This window comes from Malaclemys terrapin, chromosome 12 (assembly GCF_027887155.1).
Source record: "Malaclemys terrapin pileata isolate rMalTer1 chromosome 12, rMalTer1.hap1, whole genome shotgun sequence".
NCBI lineage: Eukaryota > Metazoa > Chordata > Testudines > Emydidae > Malaclemys > Malaclemys terrapin.
In genome coordinates, this window is record NC_071516.1 from 2,131,066 (window position 1) to 2,148,604 (window position 17,539).

The 17,539-nt window shown below is 48.1% G+C and overlaps 1 protein-coding gene across 3 annotated transcripts in view; it reads left to right on the forward strand.

Moving 5' to 3' along the window:
* Positions 1–15,369, forward strand: part of NOL4L (nucleolar protein 4 like) — a 95,168-nt gene extending 79,799 nt beyond the window's left edge. For all 3 annotated transcript variants that reach the window (XM_054045760.1, XM_054045762.1, XM_054045761.1), the window contains 6 exons: positions 2,438–2,706; positions 4,913–5,098; positions 5,190–5,381; positions 5,699–5,821; positions 6,581–6,782; positions 10,319–15,369. In XM_054045760.1, coding sequence (XP_053901735.1) covers positions 2,438–2,706; positions 4,913–5,098; positions 5,190–5,381; positions 5,699–5,821; positions 6,581–6,782; positions 10,319–10,518 — 1,172 coding nt within the window. In that variant the 3' untranslated portion in view covers positions 10,519–15,369. The remainder of the gene's footprint in view (positions 1–2,437; positions 2,707–4,912; positions 5,099–5,189; positions 5,382–5,698; positions 5,822–6,580; positions 6,783–10,318) is intronic.
* Positions 15,370–17,539: the final 2,170 nt, after the last annotated feature.

A 17,539-nucleotide genomic window follows, 5' to 3' on the forward strand; every position in this document is an offset into this window, starting at 1 on the left:
TTTCAATACTAGTGCGCTGTGACCCTTTTATATTTTTATGGCTGATTTTGTAAGCAAGTCGTTTTTATGCGAGGGCTGCGCAAGACAAATCAGTCTCTGGAAAGGGGTACAGGAGTCTGGAAAGGTTGAAAGCCAGTGGTGTAGGTTTACTTGGTCCTGCCTCAGTGCAGGGGTCTGGATGAGATGACTGCTCAAGGTCCCTTCCAGCCCTACATTGCTGTGAGTCCAAGTCCGGCTTGGCGCCTTGCGCTTCATTCAGATGCCTAATTGTACTTGAGTCTGTTTATTCTAAGGGATACAAAGTCCTTGCTGGTGCAGCCTCCACGGGTCACAGGAAAGTTCACTCATTAAAGTTTCCCTGTAGAGCCAAGCGGGGGGAGGAGAGGGACGGAGACTGATAGCAGCTAGAACACCTTCCTTCCCCCCTCCTTTCACACACACCTTTGGACGCACTGCACATGCGCTAGAATCCCATATGTTCTCTTGCAGTCTGACCCCTCTTGTCCTGCTGCAAGAGCGAGGATACAGGGAACAGGAAGCCAGGGACCGCCATCTGCTTGTCAGTCAGTGAAGCTCCTTTGTTTGAAGCACAGCTCACAATTCCACAGGAAGCAGCTCCCGTCCCTCTGCGAGCGGCACCTAATGAAATCAAGGATTTACTGCAGCGGGGAAGGGAAGGGGAAATAGACAGAGCGGAGTTTAAAAATGTGACATCTGACCCAGGAGACTGGCTCCTGGGTGTTCTAGAGCCAGGCTTTTCCTGCTGCTTTGCCTAGGAGGTGTGCACAGGAGAGGAAAGCTATTTCTGCGCACGATCAAAGGGTTTTCAAGAGCAGCACTAATGCCACATACCGATGGTGTGGGGAGCTGTGGAGGTGTGTGTGTAAATGAGGAGGAGGCGTGAAGGCGTGTGTGTAAGTGTCAGACACAGTCCGTGTCCATGAAAGGAAGGGGGTACGTCATAAAGGAGTAGCTTGTGTGTGTCCACGCTATGCAGAGGCATGTGCATAGGGAGGAGACTGGGAAGCATGTGCAGGCACTGTGGCTGGGAGCAGAGACATGCCTAAGAAAGCGTGCAGGGAAGCTGGGAGAGAACGATACAGGCACAGGGTAGAAGGCAGGGTGTCGGTGTCGGTGTCTGTGCCATGGGAAGCTGGCTGGTCTGTATAACGAAGGTGCAGGGAAAGACAGTATGTGTCAGCGAGCCGAGGAGCGAAGGTAAAGGGAGTGAGCTGCCACTGTGAATTGGAGGGAGCTCTGGGAGAAGTGGGCAGGAGCTGCAGTGGCAAGCGAGTTGGACTGTGCATGGAGGACGAATGGATGGCGTTTCTTTGCGACGCACAGACCTGGAGTCTGCATTCAGGTGCTCTGATACCACAGCGATAGAGACAGATAGAAGAGGGATGGTACCCAGGAGAGAGGTGGGGGTCAGTCAGTCTGTGTCCATACACCTGTGTGGTTCGTGCAGAGGAACAGGTAGGAGGTCTGTCTGCAGAAGCCATTGTTACAACAGGACATATGCGAGAAGTCCCTGGGATGGGATGGGATGGGTGCCTGTGTTTTTAGCGACAGGCTCCCCTAGGTCCCATAAAGCTGCTTCCATTCTGCGCTCATGTGCATTTCTGCCAAAAGGCCCAGTGAGGTCTGTCCTCTTGGGTCATCACTGACTCTGAAATCTCTCTGCAGTGGGCAGTACCTGGGAAGCTTGGGGGGGGGGGGGAAATGAGATGGGTGAGAACATCACTTCTCAAATAGCCTAAAACCAGAGAGCGAGCACAGGGAGGGGAAGGGCCCCTTTCCTACCACGTTGGTAAAATGGAAATTCCACAGTCCCCTGCAAGCAAAACTCCCATTGACTTCAGTGGAGTGAGTAAGGCAAGGACAACCCTTCCCATGGGGGTGTGGGAGGGAAGGGAAGATGTCTGCTATTCTTTCACTTCTGGGATTGTTCAGCAGGAGAGCCCCCAGAGGCAAGGGGCTTTGTAAATGGCTGGACTTGACACGGTCAAGCTGCCTCCCAGGAACAGGACTGTTCTGATCCCGTAAGCTGCCATCCGTCACGCAGCAGGGTGATCATGCCTATGTGTAATGGCCTGGAGCGTAGGCCTATGTTTTATGAGTATCTGTTCCTGGCAGTGCCCACACTGACTGGTGTGCAAACCAGGCACATGGAGCACATGGGATTCTGGGAACCCAGGTTCAGCAGAGCTAGGGGCCATAAACAATTCATTTCTCTCTCAGCCCACTGGTTGTCTGGAAAACAGCCGAAGCCCACGCAGGTTCTGAGCAGGTTGTCTGGAAAACACCTCTGCCCTTTGAGAGGGCACCGAAGCTGCTCTCCTGGCTCGTCTGCAGGTGCCCAAGGGGTCTAGGGCTGATGGGGGCTTTAAGGGAAGGGGCCTCAGGGATTTGAGATAATGTGTCTCTCTCATTGCAGATGATTCCTCATCAGAGAGCTGCAGTGGGAACGGCTCCTCCACCCTGAACCCCTCCACCTCCAGCAGCACGCAGGGAGACAGCACCTTCCCAGAAATGAACGGGAATGGAACTGCTGCCCCCATGGACTTCACTGCTTCGGCCGAGGACCAGCCCATCAACCTGTGTGACAAGCTCCCGCCTGCCCATGTCACTCCTTCCTACCAGTCAGACAGCTGTGCTGACGGGCTGCGGAGCCGGGTGAAGTACACAGCAAAGACTACAGCCGAGGTTGGTCTGGCCAACACTGTGGGGCTTCGGGGGGTGCACAGACCGCATAAGCAGAGGCAAAATGCACGGTCTCATTTACAGCCTGCCACAGCCTGATAGTAAAATGGAGGCAACTGCACGCGAGATGTCCGAGGGCAGCAGAGGACTTTGCTCCTATCCATGGAGCTGAGAGAGCAGGGCTCAGCCTGGGGGTTGGTTGGGAGGGGTGGAGTCTGCTCTGGGAGCTGAATGCATTCCCTTCTAGGGAGGGAAGGGGAAAGCTGTCTAGCTGTGATCTGTGTGCTGAGGAACTGCTAGAGAGCAGCTGTGTCTGGCCTTGCTCCAGGCTTGGGGCTCTTGCTGTTGGTAAAAACAAGGCCCAACTAGAGCCAGTGTGGTTAGCAGAGGTAAGGAGAGAGGAAGTATTATACCAGGAACCCAGGGCATGCAGCCATAGCCCTGCCCCCAGCCAGCTCCACAAAGACCCTGCTGCTGAGCCGGTTTATTTTCTCATTGCCTATAAAGACATTACTGTGTAATGGGCTTTTAACACTCCTCAATCCAGACAGAAGCATCTCCCTCCCTTTCATCTCAACCCCAGCTCTTTCAGTTCAGTTTCACGGAAGAAATTCCCCTTAGGCATTCCCTGTGAAAGTCATTCCCCCAGCCTCCTCTCCCAACACACCCTCGCCATAACAGATGCGAAGCCAACAGTGAGCGGGAGTATAGCGCCTTCCCAGGAGGTCTCAGCAGATGCTGTCTCTGCTATGGTGGATTTCCCAATCTTGCTGCAGAACCATAAATCCGGGATCCACCACCTGTAATGCCTCAGCACCCCCCTTCTCACAGAACCCCGCTTCTTAAAACTAAGTTTGGGTGGCAGAGTGCACACTGTGCACACCGCCTGGTGGAGTAAGTGAATCTCTGCTGTTGTAGGAACAGGTTCCCAAGTGGGGCTGTTAGCACTCCCGGGAGTGGCACTCCTGGCTGAGTGTTACTGTGAACACAGTGAAGCTGTGTGTGTGCGAGCGCACGTGTGTTAAACTATCAGTCTCTATAAATGACAAAACAGTGACAAAATTTTCAGAAGACGGCACCTGGTGCACACATGCGTAAGCCTTGTCCCCGACAGCTCTTCTGCCCATGACTGAAGTAACAAGTCCAGAGCATCCACCAATCTTGACAGAGCTGTGGGCTAGGACAGATTGCTTGAATCTTTCCTGTTTTGTGTTACGGACTTTGGCCTGCTCTATCTGCACTACGGTGATCAAGGGCCTTTAAGGAGCGCCTCTCAATTATCCCCATTTTACAGATGGGAAACTAGGCTGGAGACACAAAGGACCAGATTGACAGAGTGTTTAGGTGCTTAAAGATGCAGACAGTGGCTCTGCGGGATTTTCAAAAGGCCCAAAAGCCGGCCAGGTGCCACTGCTCCTTCAGTCCTTTGAAAATGTAAATGGGGGAGAGGTGCCTAATCTCCTTCAGCCATTTTGAAAACGGGATGTGGTGCAATCTTCATCTTTAAGCACCTCGGTACCTTGGAAATTCTGGCTCTAAGTGACCTGGCCAAAATCACCTAGGCAACATCTGTAGCAGGGTGAGAATTGAATCTAGGGCTGCAGAATCCTAATCCCTGACTTTAGCCACAGGGCTCCCATGTGCCATTCCTCTCCCTGACAGGAGCAAGAGGAGAGGATCTCACAACCCAATCGCAGGTTTTTCTAGAGGACATATCCCTGTACTGTTGGCCCCAGGGTAGTTCATCACGGATTGTAATGGAAGGACCCCACACACCCTTTAAACAAACTCCATGTAAGAGGGAGTGGCTCCATGGGACTTGGCCTCTTTGCTGCTTCCATCTTCTGATGCTCTTATTTATCACAGTTTGCCAGAGTTTCTCTTTCGCTAATTTTCTCTCCTGGCCCATCTGCTCCTCTTGTGTGATCCTGCAGTACAATGACCCTAATGCTGAATCTGTGACAGCTCCATCATTTCCAGGGCAGCAAATTGTGATGTCATAAAGGATATGACTTCAGAGCAGGATCAGCTATGTGGTCAGGGAGAAAGCTTTCTTTCAGACCGAGCTGCCAAAGCTCACTGGCAAAGACAAAGGGCTTCTGCTTCCCCTGTTCCTTTTCCTGTTTGAAATCAGGCCCCTGGCCTTCGGCAGAGACTGGAGGGTGAGTTGAGGTCTGGGATGCTCATGACTCCCCCTGTTCTCTCTCAGTCCCCTCCATACAGTTCTGGCAGTTATGACTCCATCAAGACCGAGGTCAGTGGCTGTCCGGAGGACCTGACCGTTGGCAGAGCGCCCACAGCAGATGAAGACGATGATGACCATGACGACCATGAAGATAACGATAAGATAAATGACTCAGAGGGGATGGATCCAGAGCGATTAAAGGCCTTCAATGTAAGAGTAACAGGCATGGGCAGAGTGGGTCCAGCAGTCCCAAGCCTCTGCTGCGTCTCATCTCCCCAACCACTCTTCATTCTCTTTGCAGATGTTTGTGCGCCTTTTTGTGGATGAGAATCTGGACCGAATGGTTCCCATCTCCAAGCAGCCCAAAGAGAAAATCCAGGCGATCATTGAGTCCTGCAGCCGACAGTTCCCTGAGTTCCAGGAGAGAGCTCGCAAACGCATTCGCACTTACCTCAAATCCTGCCGCCGTATGAAGAAGAACGGCATGGAGATGGTGAGCTGCTTCCCCTGCCTTCCGTGCCCTTGTTGCTCTACCACTCTCCCTTCCTCACATTCCTCCTGCTCGAAAGGCGTCCCTCGTGCCTGCAGACTTGCAAACAGATGCAAGCACTGGAGGGTTAAAAAGTTGAGGCCTTAAATATTTTGATTTTAAATATTAACTTTTAAGAGCTTGAGAGTATTCTGTGCTCTTGCCATGCTCCTGGCAAATGTACAGTGCACATTCTGAATGGTCAAGACAAATGAAATGATTGTTTCCATCAGTGTCCATGTTTCCCAAAAGATGACCTACCTGGTTGTATGTCTCCACAGACCAGACCCACCCCACCACATCTGACCTCAGCCATGGCAGAAAATATCCTTGCAGCTGCATGCGAGAGTGAAACACGGAAAGCAGCCAAGAGAATGCGACTGGAGATATATCAGACATCCCAGGTACAGTCCCTGTAATCCTTTGCATGCTAGGCACAATTTCATCTGCTCTGTCCCCAGTCGGTGACAGACCAGGTCAGCAGAGATCTTGCTTACTGAGGATGGGCACAATACCTGCTTCAAGCCATGCAAGTTTGGTCTTACAGTTTGCCTAGAAAGGGAAAGATCAGGCTGTGCATGTTTGTTGTAGAGGGAGATCGTAGGCAGAGCACGTGACAGGGGGTAGACAGTCTGGAGAACAGGAAGAAACAATGGATATGGTAGTGAGTATGTGCAGGGGAGGCTCGGAGAGCCCAGACTGAAGAGAGAGGTGAGGACAGGGACAAGCAAACCAGCAGCAGAGGAACATTTCCTTTCGGGAGGGACTGTTGTGCAGGAGGTGGGTGAGGGATGCTTCCTTTAATTGACTAGGACGTGTGAGCAGTAGTTCATTCCTAACACAAGGAGAGAGTAGCAGCTCGGCATGCCTGCTCTGCCCAGGGGGAAAGGGTCAGGGATGCTTTGGCTGTGTATATTTAAACACCTTCCTCACAATTTTCTGGGAAAGCTGTGGAACATGGGAGCTTCACATACATGTAACTAGGTTTGAAGCCATCCTTGCTCTTTCTATGCTCTGATTGGCTGGGATGCCAGGATGCTGGTGTGGGCTGGCGCAAGAGGTCATTCCAGGCAACCAGAGTGTAGCACAGTCCACTTTTCTTGGAAGTGAAGGGCAGGAAAGTCTCCCCACTGGAATAAATCGCTTTGCTTTCCTTGCTGTAGGATGAGCCGATCGCCTTGGATAAGCAGCACTCCAGAGATTCCACAGCCATCACGCACTCCTCCTATTCACTGCCAGCTTCGTCTTACTCCCAGGATCCGGTCTACATCAACGGAAGCTTGAACTACAGTTACCGTGGCTATGGGACCCTTGGAGGCAGCCTGCAGCCACCCACTTCACTGCAAACAGGGAACCACAGTAACGGTAAGAAGGGAGGAGGCACAGCACTTGAGAGTGACACAGAATTGGGTCTCCTCTATCCCTGTCTCCATTCAAACGGGGTCTGAAGAATGCCTGAGACGAGCGTGCTATAGAATACAAGCAGGGGGCTTGTGGGCCCGAACGGCTCTGCAGCTGGAAAGATGATGCTTTGCTAGGCCATGCCTCCAACTCTGGCTGACGAGGGGAGGCGGAGGCTGCTCCTGCTTTCCAAGCACTGCCAGTGCAAGTGGCTCACCCCAGCCCCCTTCCTCTGGTCTGCAGAGCCACCCTCTCCCCACCACTAAATCGCTCCTGAGGACCCCTTACTCCCATAGCAAACTAGCTGCCTAAGGCTGGAGGGCAGCACAGGAGAAAGACAAGGGCTGAACGGTGGGGGAAGGGAATTTAGTTTAACTTAAAAAAAAAAAAAACCCACAGGTACCACCTATTAATAATTAACTAAGGCGGGCACCTGTCACCACCCTGATTACCTTGCTGGTATGAGACAACCCTGCCCCCACCCTTCATGTGCCTTTTAATAGGACGCTCTTTGGGCCAGGGGTCGTGTCAGTTTCCCGTGAGTTAGGAAAGCACTGAACATGCTGTGGGCGCTGCCACAATCTACAAGATAATAAATAATAACCCTCTTGCTGGCAGGAGTGTCAGCATGGAGGAGGCCAGGCAAAGAGAGCAGCAGTGAAAGGGAGCGCTGGATGGGAGGTCTGCAGTTGCAAGGTGTGGGGAAAGAAAGAACCTGAGGAGAGGGAGAGAATAAGCCTGATTAGTTAGATTTAATAAGGTGACAGTGAAACATCCAGTAAACAAACTGATTAGTCCAGGCTGGGGCAGCACTTGACCACAGGACCACACAGAGGGCCAGTCCTGTCTGGCATAGACACACCCTGACCAGAAGCCTCTGTAAAGCATGGAATCAGGTGATCTTGTGTCAGGTCTCACGCATCTCGGCAGTAGCCTCTTGGGATTGTTCTTGTGCCACTCCTGAGCAGTAGTGGCTGGAGCCCCTCTAGCCAGACCTGTCAGGCAATGACCTGCTTCCACAGCTTCGCACCTGGGTGCATGCCTGGGAACCCTGATTGGAGAGCCTGGCCAGGAGTAGTGTGCACAGAGGAACACAGCTTTGCTTCTGGGTCGATCTGGGTTCTTCTAAGAACCCCTTGAGAACCGTATATGTCCATCTCCATTAGCACACAACCAATAGCACAAGACTTCTTTCCTCCCTGAGACATTCCCCTCAGCAATCTTTGCCATTGGGCCCCTCGCTCCTGTTTGCTTCATGCCCCAGTGCCTTTCCTGGGGTCTCGCCCCTCGCCCCTTCCTGGCTGCCTGGAGTAAGGATTTGAAAGGATGTGATTTCCGGAGTCCTGAAAGATGCCTGTCTGGGATTAACTGTTATCATCCCGTCCTAATGCCTCTTAACCCCGAGTAAAGATCCCACCCTAGTCTCCAGCTGCTGAGACCTAATCCTTGCAGCTAGAGTAGAGGATGTTACACTTTCTTTCTAGACTAGCCCAGGCACTCCTGGACGCCCAGTGCAGGAGGGGAAGCAGGATTCCTTAGCTTCCACTGCCTTCCTCTACAGGTGGCAGTTTCCACTGTGCAGTTTTCCTTGAGGCGCTGCCCAGCCACACAGCTGTTCTCATTACACCTTACCCCAAAATTGACCAACCAGGGCCTGCCTATTCCAGGCATGCGCAGGAAGCACAAAGCTGAAATCCTGCTTCTCTCCACTTAGGCCTCTGCCCAGGCTCTTGCCAACTCCTTTAAAGCCAAGAGAGCTCCTGCCAGATCCTCTCATAATTCCTTCCCTCTTCCCCCATCCATGCCCCTTTTTTCACCTGTTTGAATGAAGTCCGCACAATTCTACCCCCTCCACCCCTGAGTTTGTGCTGCAGCTCCATCTCTCTTATCAATCACTCTGCACAGAAGCAGGCCGTTTTCCCCGGCCTACCCACTTCCCTGTTACCCCATTTCCTTCCTCCTCTTTAGCAAGCTGTCTGCTCCCAGTGCAGCTCCCTTCTCAGTTGCCTGTTGCTTTCCCCTCTCCACTAAAACTCCCCTCAAGTTGCTAACCCCACTCCCTTCCCCAGTGCTAATAGGCATCTTTCCGGACTCCTCCATGACCGCTGGTGTCTGACTGCCTACTTCTCCTCAAGCCTCTGCTCCTTTGAGCTCCCCTGACTGTCCACTGCTTGTTCTACTCCTACTTCGTTGATTGCTGCTTTAGTGTTGCCTCTTTGGGGACCCTTTCCTCCTCCTGTTACCCCCACATACTCCCTTCTGGGTGACCTCACCTGCTCCCGGCGTGTCCCTTATTTCCATTGTGCTGATGGCTCTCAATCTGCCCCTGCCTACACTCACAGCTTCCCCGTCTCTGCTCTCTCTTCCTGCATGTCCCAACACAGCGAAAAGCCTAACTTCTCCTAACCCTCCTCCTCCATCCCTCAGACTCACAATCACAGCGTTAGCGTCGATTCTTCCATTTCCTTCTCTCATTACATCCAGCCTCCTCCCTCCCTCCCAATATCAGCTCTCCAGTATCCACCACCCTTCCCCACTGTCAGAATTGTGCTTCACATTATGTGTTGAAGATGTTTTTGGATGGGCCAAAGAGCAACATCCCCAAACATGCTCAAGGCTACCTCTCCTCCTATTTCTGTCACACCTATGTGCTGCTGGCACTGGGAAACACCCTCTTGCAGAATATGTTTGGGAAGCCCTGCTAGAACCAGGGGTGCTGGAACAATTTGTATAGTGGGGGTGCTGAGAGCCATTGAACCAAACTAAACCCTGTATTTGATGGAAACCACTTCAAGGTAGTGGTGTGGCAGCACCCCCAGCACTCCTAGTTCCAAAACCTATGCCAGGAGCATGAAAATTACGCAACTGACCATCAACAGAAACAGTGAAACCTCTCCATGCCACATGCTGTCAAATGCAGAGAAGAACCAGAAACCGAGAACATTGTTTCCCCTAATCCTTTCAGTACTCTGAGGAGTCAGTTGGAAGAACTGTAGGTACAATATTTGCTCTGTTGATTGACCCTTTAAATTTTGTGCTAATTCAGCCAAGCTCCCAAGTGCTTCATTGCGATTCTAGCCCGTGACAAACTGCAGTGAATATATTTTTTTACTATAGGTTCAAAACCCTCTCCCTACTTGCCTGTTTTATTAGTGTTAAAACAGCTGTGTCTGACTTGTGCCTGATCTGACTCCTAGCAGAGCTGAGGGTTAGTCTGACTGTTCATCTAGTATGTTTACAAAATACACAGACACACACTCTTTGATGAGGGGAACAGAGCCATGCAGTGCCTCTGTGACAGAGCAGCAGTTGGAAGGTGCCTACAACTTGACAGTCTGTTCTGTAGGGCTCAAGACTGCATCTTACATTATGTATGTAGAGTGTTGTAGAAGGGGCTGTGAATCAAAACAGCAGGTGCTGTTGGAATTTTATGTGCCTCTTTGGGGCAGTAACTGTGCCAGTGTCTTTTCCTGACCCTCCCTCTTACTTTTCAATTGCAGGTCCTACTGATCTCAGCATGAAAGGTGGGGCCTCAAGTACAGCCCCTTCTAACAGCACCAGCAGGGGGATGCCAGCTGCTCAGCTCAGCCCCACAGAGATCAGTGCAGTGCGGCAATTGATTGCCGGCTACCGAGAGTCAGCGGCTTTTCTTCTTCGGTCTGCAGATGAACTGGAAAACCTCATTTTACAGCAGAACTGACTCCTGGTGTCTGCGTAGCTCCTGGGGCAGAAGACAATTTACACCCTTTGGAAACAGGCTCCCTCTGGTATCCTGCTCAGGACTAACTATCGTCCTCCCACCCAGTAGCTGGTACATTTAGTTTTTAAAGGTGGAACCCTAGAACTGTTTTCTTTCACACTCCGAGCACCTGGGACTTGGGGCACAAGGACACATTTTTGACTCTCTCAACACAGGTGCGCCTAGCTGAGCAGAAGAAGCCAAACCTACAGCTTGGATGGGTGTGGGATTTTTTTAGGGTGGAAGGGAGCCTGGGGAGGCTTGGGGCTGCAGATGTATTTAGAATAACCTTTGTGGACCCCAACGTTAGAATCCCATCCCCAGATAATTACCTTTCAAGGTCTTAGGTGAGCAGAATTGCATATTTATTGAGAAATGGACCATCCTCTCCCCTTAGTAATTTATTTTTCTGAAAATGGATTCTTTTGAGTTTGTACAGATTGCCAGTTTTGTGTCCGTCTGATCAGAAGGAATTTATTCCTGTGAAATAACACATTCCATATCACTACACTACTAATGGCTGAGCAGCTCCCCCCGCTGCTCCTGGGAGAGACCCCTTTGCACAGGATGCACGTTGGCCATCTAGCCCTAGAACTCCTAGGCTGCTCGGCCTCCTGCAAGCTTCGGCAGAAGCTGAACAACGAGGAGAGAGAGTCTTGTTAGACCTCTAAGCAGTCCTGTAGCAGCAGCAACGGGGTCCAATATCTCCTGCAGAGACTCAGCAAGCTCAGCAGACCTCCAACTGGAAGGACCTCTCACACTCATTTAGCTCAGTGCAGAGCAAACCGGGAAATTCCTGAGAACCACTGTCATGCATTCACCATTCATTTCTACCTCACACTTCATTGTGGGCTTTTTCCAGGACTCCCCAGGGTTCTGAACAGTTCACCCCATAATGGGCATGACTATGATGTGCAGCCAAGCCTGGGGAGCAGACACGTAGATAACACTGAGGAGTCCCAACTAAGCCAGCAGCTGGACAACTGACCCAAGCTGGCTCCCTTTTTGTTCAGAAGAGAAGGAAGGACATGCACTGCTGATGGACAGCAGCTCCCTGTCACAATGGAGGATGTCTGACCTCTCCTCAATGAGGAATCCCAGGCTGTCTCCACCAGTATATGTGAAACCAGCGCTGGGGCAGCAGCAAGAGAAACACACGTGAATAATAAAGACTAGTGCAGACTTTTAGGGAGAAAAGTAAACTACTTCAGTGAAACAACCAGGTCATTCCTACTCAAAAGGAAAGAATTAGGAGATTCTCAGCAGCAGAAAGGGTGGAAATTCTCCCCAGGGCCCAGGCGTGTGCCCCCTTCCCCCATCCCTCCCAGTAACAGTCCTGGGAAAAGCTCATAATTCCTAAAGTGTGGGGAAAAATTGGCCTGATTACCATTGCTGTTTCTCCCCAACTCCCACCCTCCCAAAAACCAAAACCAATGCACTTCCCTTTGCTCAGTGCAATACCTACCACCAGTGCTGCTAAAACCAGGGCCTTTGCTCGGGCATCGAGATGCTGAGCAGGGCCAAGCAATGCAACATAGTCTGTAGCCATAAAAAGCAGCAGATAATTGCTGCCTAAGAATCTGTGAGAAGAATTCTCACCCTCTCCCTTGTCAGTGCTGGCAGAATTCTTCTCCTGGCCTCCTCTCTAGGGCAAGGACCACAAGCAGCAGCACCAGATAGATGAACATCATTAAAATAATTTTGATCATTTTAAATGCAGGTGGCTTCCTTCTCTGAAGTTAGCTCCTTTTAGACCAATGTATTGAGAACTCACTTCAGTGATGAAGGTTTCTGCTCTGCAGTGGTGGTCCACATTGTCCCCGTCCCCATCCCCCATACTAGCACATGGGTTTTACACTTTCAGGTAGCACAGGTTGGGCTCCAGCAGGGACTGAGCCTCAAATGGTTTTTCAAGAACCTTTTTAACCAAATTAGTTTCCATTCATACTAGTGGGAAAACTGCTGGCTAAAAAACAAGGCCCTATCCCTTTTCTCAGCTGTAACGTAGACCAGACTTCTGGCTCTCTAGAACAGGACTGCCCAGCCTGGCCCTAACAGGGATTAACTAGGCATTGACTGCTTTCCCCAAAGCCTAAACTCTCCCCAGCTGCTGGAGAAAGGGGATTTAATTCCTGACCGTTTTCTACACTCAGACAGCCCTTGCAGGGAGAAGGTGGTGGTTTTGTTGTAAATCAGAGTTGATTCCCCTCATTTCAACATGAGCCAACAGGGTGGTTCTTTGGGAACATTCTAACATTTTGGTTCTTAGCATATATGTACAATAGACAAAATCTGACCAACCTCCAGGGAGTGTGGGTCAGTATCAGAGCTAATGTATCTGAGAACAGAATGACCACACACAAGCCCAAATTTCAGGTCCACACTTTCCCCAGCACTTCACGAGCCTGCTTGATTTGTCCACGGCATCCTCCCATACTTTGAATTTATGTAAATATTTATTTTTGTGCGTACAATACCATGAAGTAGCAAACCTTTTACAAAATGTTAACCACAGTCATTTGTGAAAGTCTTAATGTTAAAGAGAGGCAGAGACAATCGCTGTCCCAGAATTCTCCATATAAATTACTTAATTGTTGCCTCCACTCCTTTTAAGAGGCCATCAAGAACATGTAGCCATAAATTGCCAGCCAATTAACCAACAAAGACATTGCCCAGGAGCTTCTTATAACAGATCAATATCAGATACAGTTTGTTTAAAATTGTATTATGCAATGTCTAGCTGTTTTAACCAGATCACCCTGGAACTTCGTGTTTAGTAGCTCTTCATATTTAAACCACTGGTAGAACACAGTTGAGACTTGTGATTGCATAGGAAGAAGAATTGACAGTGTACTCTGTAACATCAACTAATGTTCGTAACCTGCAGCTGGATGGCACAAAGATTTCTGAAGCCCTGATGACAGTAGTATCTGTGACAAGTTGTGAAACAAATGGGATCCACTACATATTGGTGTCAGGGAAAGTTTTATGTAAACTGCATCTTTAGTTTCTTTGGAGCTATCGCCAGAGAACATCTCAGTGCTCTAACTGATCCTTACTCGATAGTGGTCCTTCTCTACTCAAAGGCTATTTCACAGCCATCTTCGTAAGTTTTCACTAGATATTAAAGGGTTAGGAATCTCAATTTACAATTCTCAATCAGAAGGAACAAGCAGGAGCAAAATATCCTGGCTTTCCAGGCTTTGTGAGAGACAAAAGGGGAGCACTGGGTTAGCAGATGGTCTGGAAAACCAGTGATGGAGAAGATAAACCTCTCGTCTTAAACATCACCACTACCACCACCACTTGTACACAGGGAATGTTCAGTTCCCAATGACAGTGTTTCAGCAAGGGAAGTGTTCACAGGATTCCCAGCAGACGTGACCTGTACCTCCCCACTCCAAAGGGCCACCTTCTTCCCACAGGTGGCCATAGGATTTAGTACCAGTCATTTACAAAATGCTGCTTTGAACTCAGAGGGTTAATATACTTTTGATTTGTAATTTTTTGTAAAACTTTTTACAAGGTAGCATCGTATTTCACCAGAATACCAACTACAATCCGTCCATGGTCTGATTTTTATATCATTTAGTGGTGCTTTAGAAACTTTTGTTTGGTTGTTTCAGAGCTGTACAGCTCAGTTCTTCGCCTGTATCTACCTAAGACCAATGTGAACCTTTGTATTTTTGCTCCTAATTTTGGACTCAGTGAAAGTGTACTGTTTACATGTACAGAACTCCCAGCCCCTGTGTGTTCTGCAAGACCTGCTGTTGAAGAGGAAGATGCACCTCACCCAGTTCATCTGCTTAGCAAAGCCACAGAGACACTGACACATACTCAACCACCTTAAAAACCACAAAACTGGGATGTGCTGCAAGAGATTTCAGCGTTTGCACAGCCTCACACACTTTTAAGTGATCAATTTTAAAAATAGCTGTAGCTTAAAATTTGAGAACTGATCTGAGAGGGTGAGGTGACCGTAAACAGCCAGGACCCCAAACAGAAATAGAACCATATGATGGTTCTATTTCACTGCCTTTCCTCCCTGACATCCCAGGCATGAAGATGAACGCTACCTAGCTGACTTTAGGGGTCCAGTTGAGTCTAGAACAATGCTCAAGCCTAGTGGAGGCCAGGGAGAAGGGGAAAACCCCTCTTTCCTTTAGCACAATTGAACACATTTTTACTGATTCATGATTAAATCATCTAAGATGTTAATTTCAAATAAAAATGCTAGGAGAGTATTCTCTCTAGAGACACCGGAGCTCCTAAATGGAGTAGGAGGCAGCTTGTTTAGAAAGTTAGTACATTGGGGCGGGAGGGGGGCGCGCTCAGATACTGAGCATATGGCACTTAAACCACCATGGAAAGAGAATCCAGCTTCGAAGGGGACACTTTATTGCTTAATCAATTGATTAGTTTCTAAATGATATTTTTGCAGATAGGCACCTATGCAACTTAATGTGGCTCTTTTAAGCAGATGAGCACTTCCTCCTCAATAAGCTCTATAAAAATTTGTGTTATATACTGTGGATTTTTCCAGTAAGTGTGGCTTAATATTTTAATTCTTAGAATGTGTGTCTATTATATGTGATGCAACTTAATTCTGTTCTGTTTGTGGAATGATTAGCACAGGCCAACTCCCTGTCCCCCTCACTTAACAAAGACCAATGAGCTGTTAATCAAGCTGTTATTTCCATGGTATTACTTGCTAAATGCACTGATTTCATAAGTATGTGGAATCCTTTTTTTCTTTTGAATCTGTATATCATATATAAGACTGAATCTACTTAATAAACACTGTATAACAAACAGGACTCAGACCTCCAGTGTCAAACACAGCTAGGGGTCACTTTTACCTCTTGCTTGTAAGGCTTTTTCCACCAACTGAGACACATGCCACCAGCTGTCTCCCGAGTTCCCATTAGAGAGCTCAGATTTGCAACCCAGTGTCAGTCTGTGACCTAACACATGGAAGGTCAGTTTGATTGTTACTGGTACCAAGAACAGCTTTCAAATGTAAGGGTTTTAAAATAAACAAAGTACCTTCATCACTCAGGTACCTTAAAACAAGCTGTGCTGTCTCTTCCTTAACAATCAGCTGCTGCTAGTTTTAGATCTTAGATAGCTACCTTCATAGTCACTACTGGGACTGTCAACGCTGTTTTTTGACAAAATGAGATGTTTTGCTAAAAGTAGCTGCTTTCATGGAAAAAATTTTTGCTTTTCCCAATGGAAAAAAAATTTTTTTTTTAAATGAAATTCAGTATTGTCTATAAAAAATAGTTTCCTGACCAACTCTGTGAATTACATATAATAAATAAATAAATACTTTGCACTTACATGGTACCTTTGTACTAAAGGATCTCAAACCACAATACAGTTAAACCTCACTAATTCACATCAGTGATCTGGTGACAGAGGCAGAAGGCCTAGGAAAGACAGGTATGACAGGTTTTAAAGAGCCAGATTGTATGCTAAAACAATAATTTCCATTGCCCTACCTTTGATTCCAGAATGGGCAGAGCTTCCCCAGCGACAGACAAGAAGTTGGCTGACGGACACTTGCAAGGGAGTGACCAGGAGACCCATTGTGAATGGCTGAATATTGTACATTAGTAAGCGGTCTATAAGAAATAGCAAGGAGAGGGCATCCTAAAATGTATTTAACAATTCTATATTAGTTGTAATTAGTCGTGATATTTCATAATATATACACTAGTAAGTATGTTCTATTGTGTGTTTGGAAAACATAATGAAGTCTTAGTAATACTAGACCTCTACTCTTAAATCTACACTGAGTAGTGAAGAACCATTCTAATTATGGGGTGTGGGGATTAGCAGGGTCCTACTGTGCGTGTATACAAGTGAGTTTTGAGAACAGTTAAAAATACCTGTCATTGTTTCAGTATCTCCACACCTGCAAATGGTTCTGTTGACTCAAGGAAGTGATGGATTTTGCCGTTACTTCCCAGCTAGTCAGTCATCCCATTACGACAGGATTACACACCGGAGCATTGCTCAGCTGAATGCAAAAGGCAAGTAGGAGGTGTTCAGTTTTTTTGAAAAGTAAATTCTATTACTAGAAAAACATTATGGAGGAAATATTTAAGTATTCTTCATATTAGACCAATGTGAGACTCAAGCAAAAAATATTCGGGCTTACCTTAAAACCAACTGTGAGATCTCCCAGATCCCTGCTACTCCAGAGACAGCTAACTCTGCTACTGTCAGACACTGATCCATCAGAAAGACAAGCTATTGACGTCTCCGTTTTTCAGCCATTATATTTAACACGTCTAAATGGGGAGTTTATGTATTTTTCACAATTAGATCAAGTTTTGTTTTAACGGACGGCCCCACGTAAGCACACCTAGGCTTCTAGGCCTGCTCAGCTACGAAGAACTTCAACTGAGGGCAAAAACAACACAACAAAACTTGTCATAAGCAACCACTTGACTTTTAAGAACACTACATTGCCAAAGCATCAGAGTTTAGAGGATATTTAAGGTCAACGGGTTCCTATCAGAGTTCCGTTCATATTACTGGAGGGACTGCTTTGTCGTTTGATCTATATGTAAGCATCAGTTCTCTCTCAACACAATGTGCTGTGAGACTAATCTACAATTTAAAACATGAACCTTCTTTCCCACTTAGAACATGATGTATCCTTGTATTAGGCAATAGCAGCAAAAGCTCAGCTATGTTCCTCTTTCCTCCTACCCTGGCTGGTTTTAGTTTTTTCTAACAAGCAAACTAAAGAAGCTACAGGCAAGAATGAATCCACTACTGCTAAACTAACACACCTAGGAGTGAATTAAGTGCAGGAGCCACCAGAAGACAACAGCACTGGGGGCTACTGTAACAGCAGCACTTGTAGACTGTAACTCATATAGTTAGCTTCCGTACTGTAGTATACGGATCTATTCCAAATGTGGCATTAGATGAGTTATCAGATCATTCGCTTTGTTGAAATTCCACT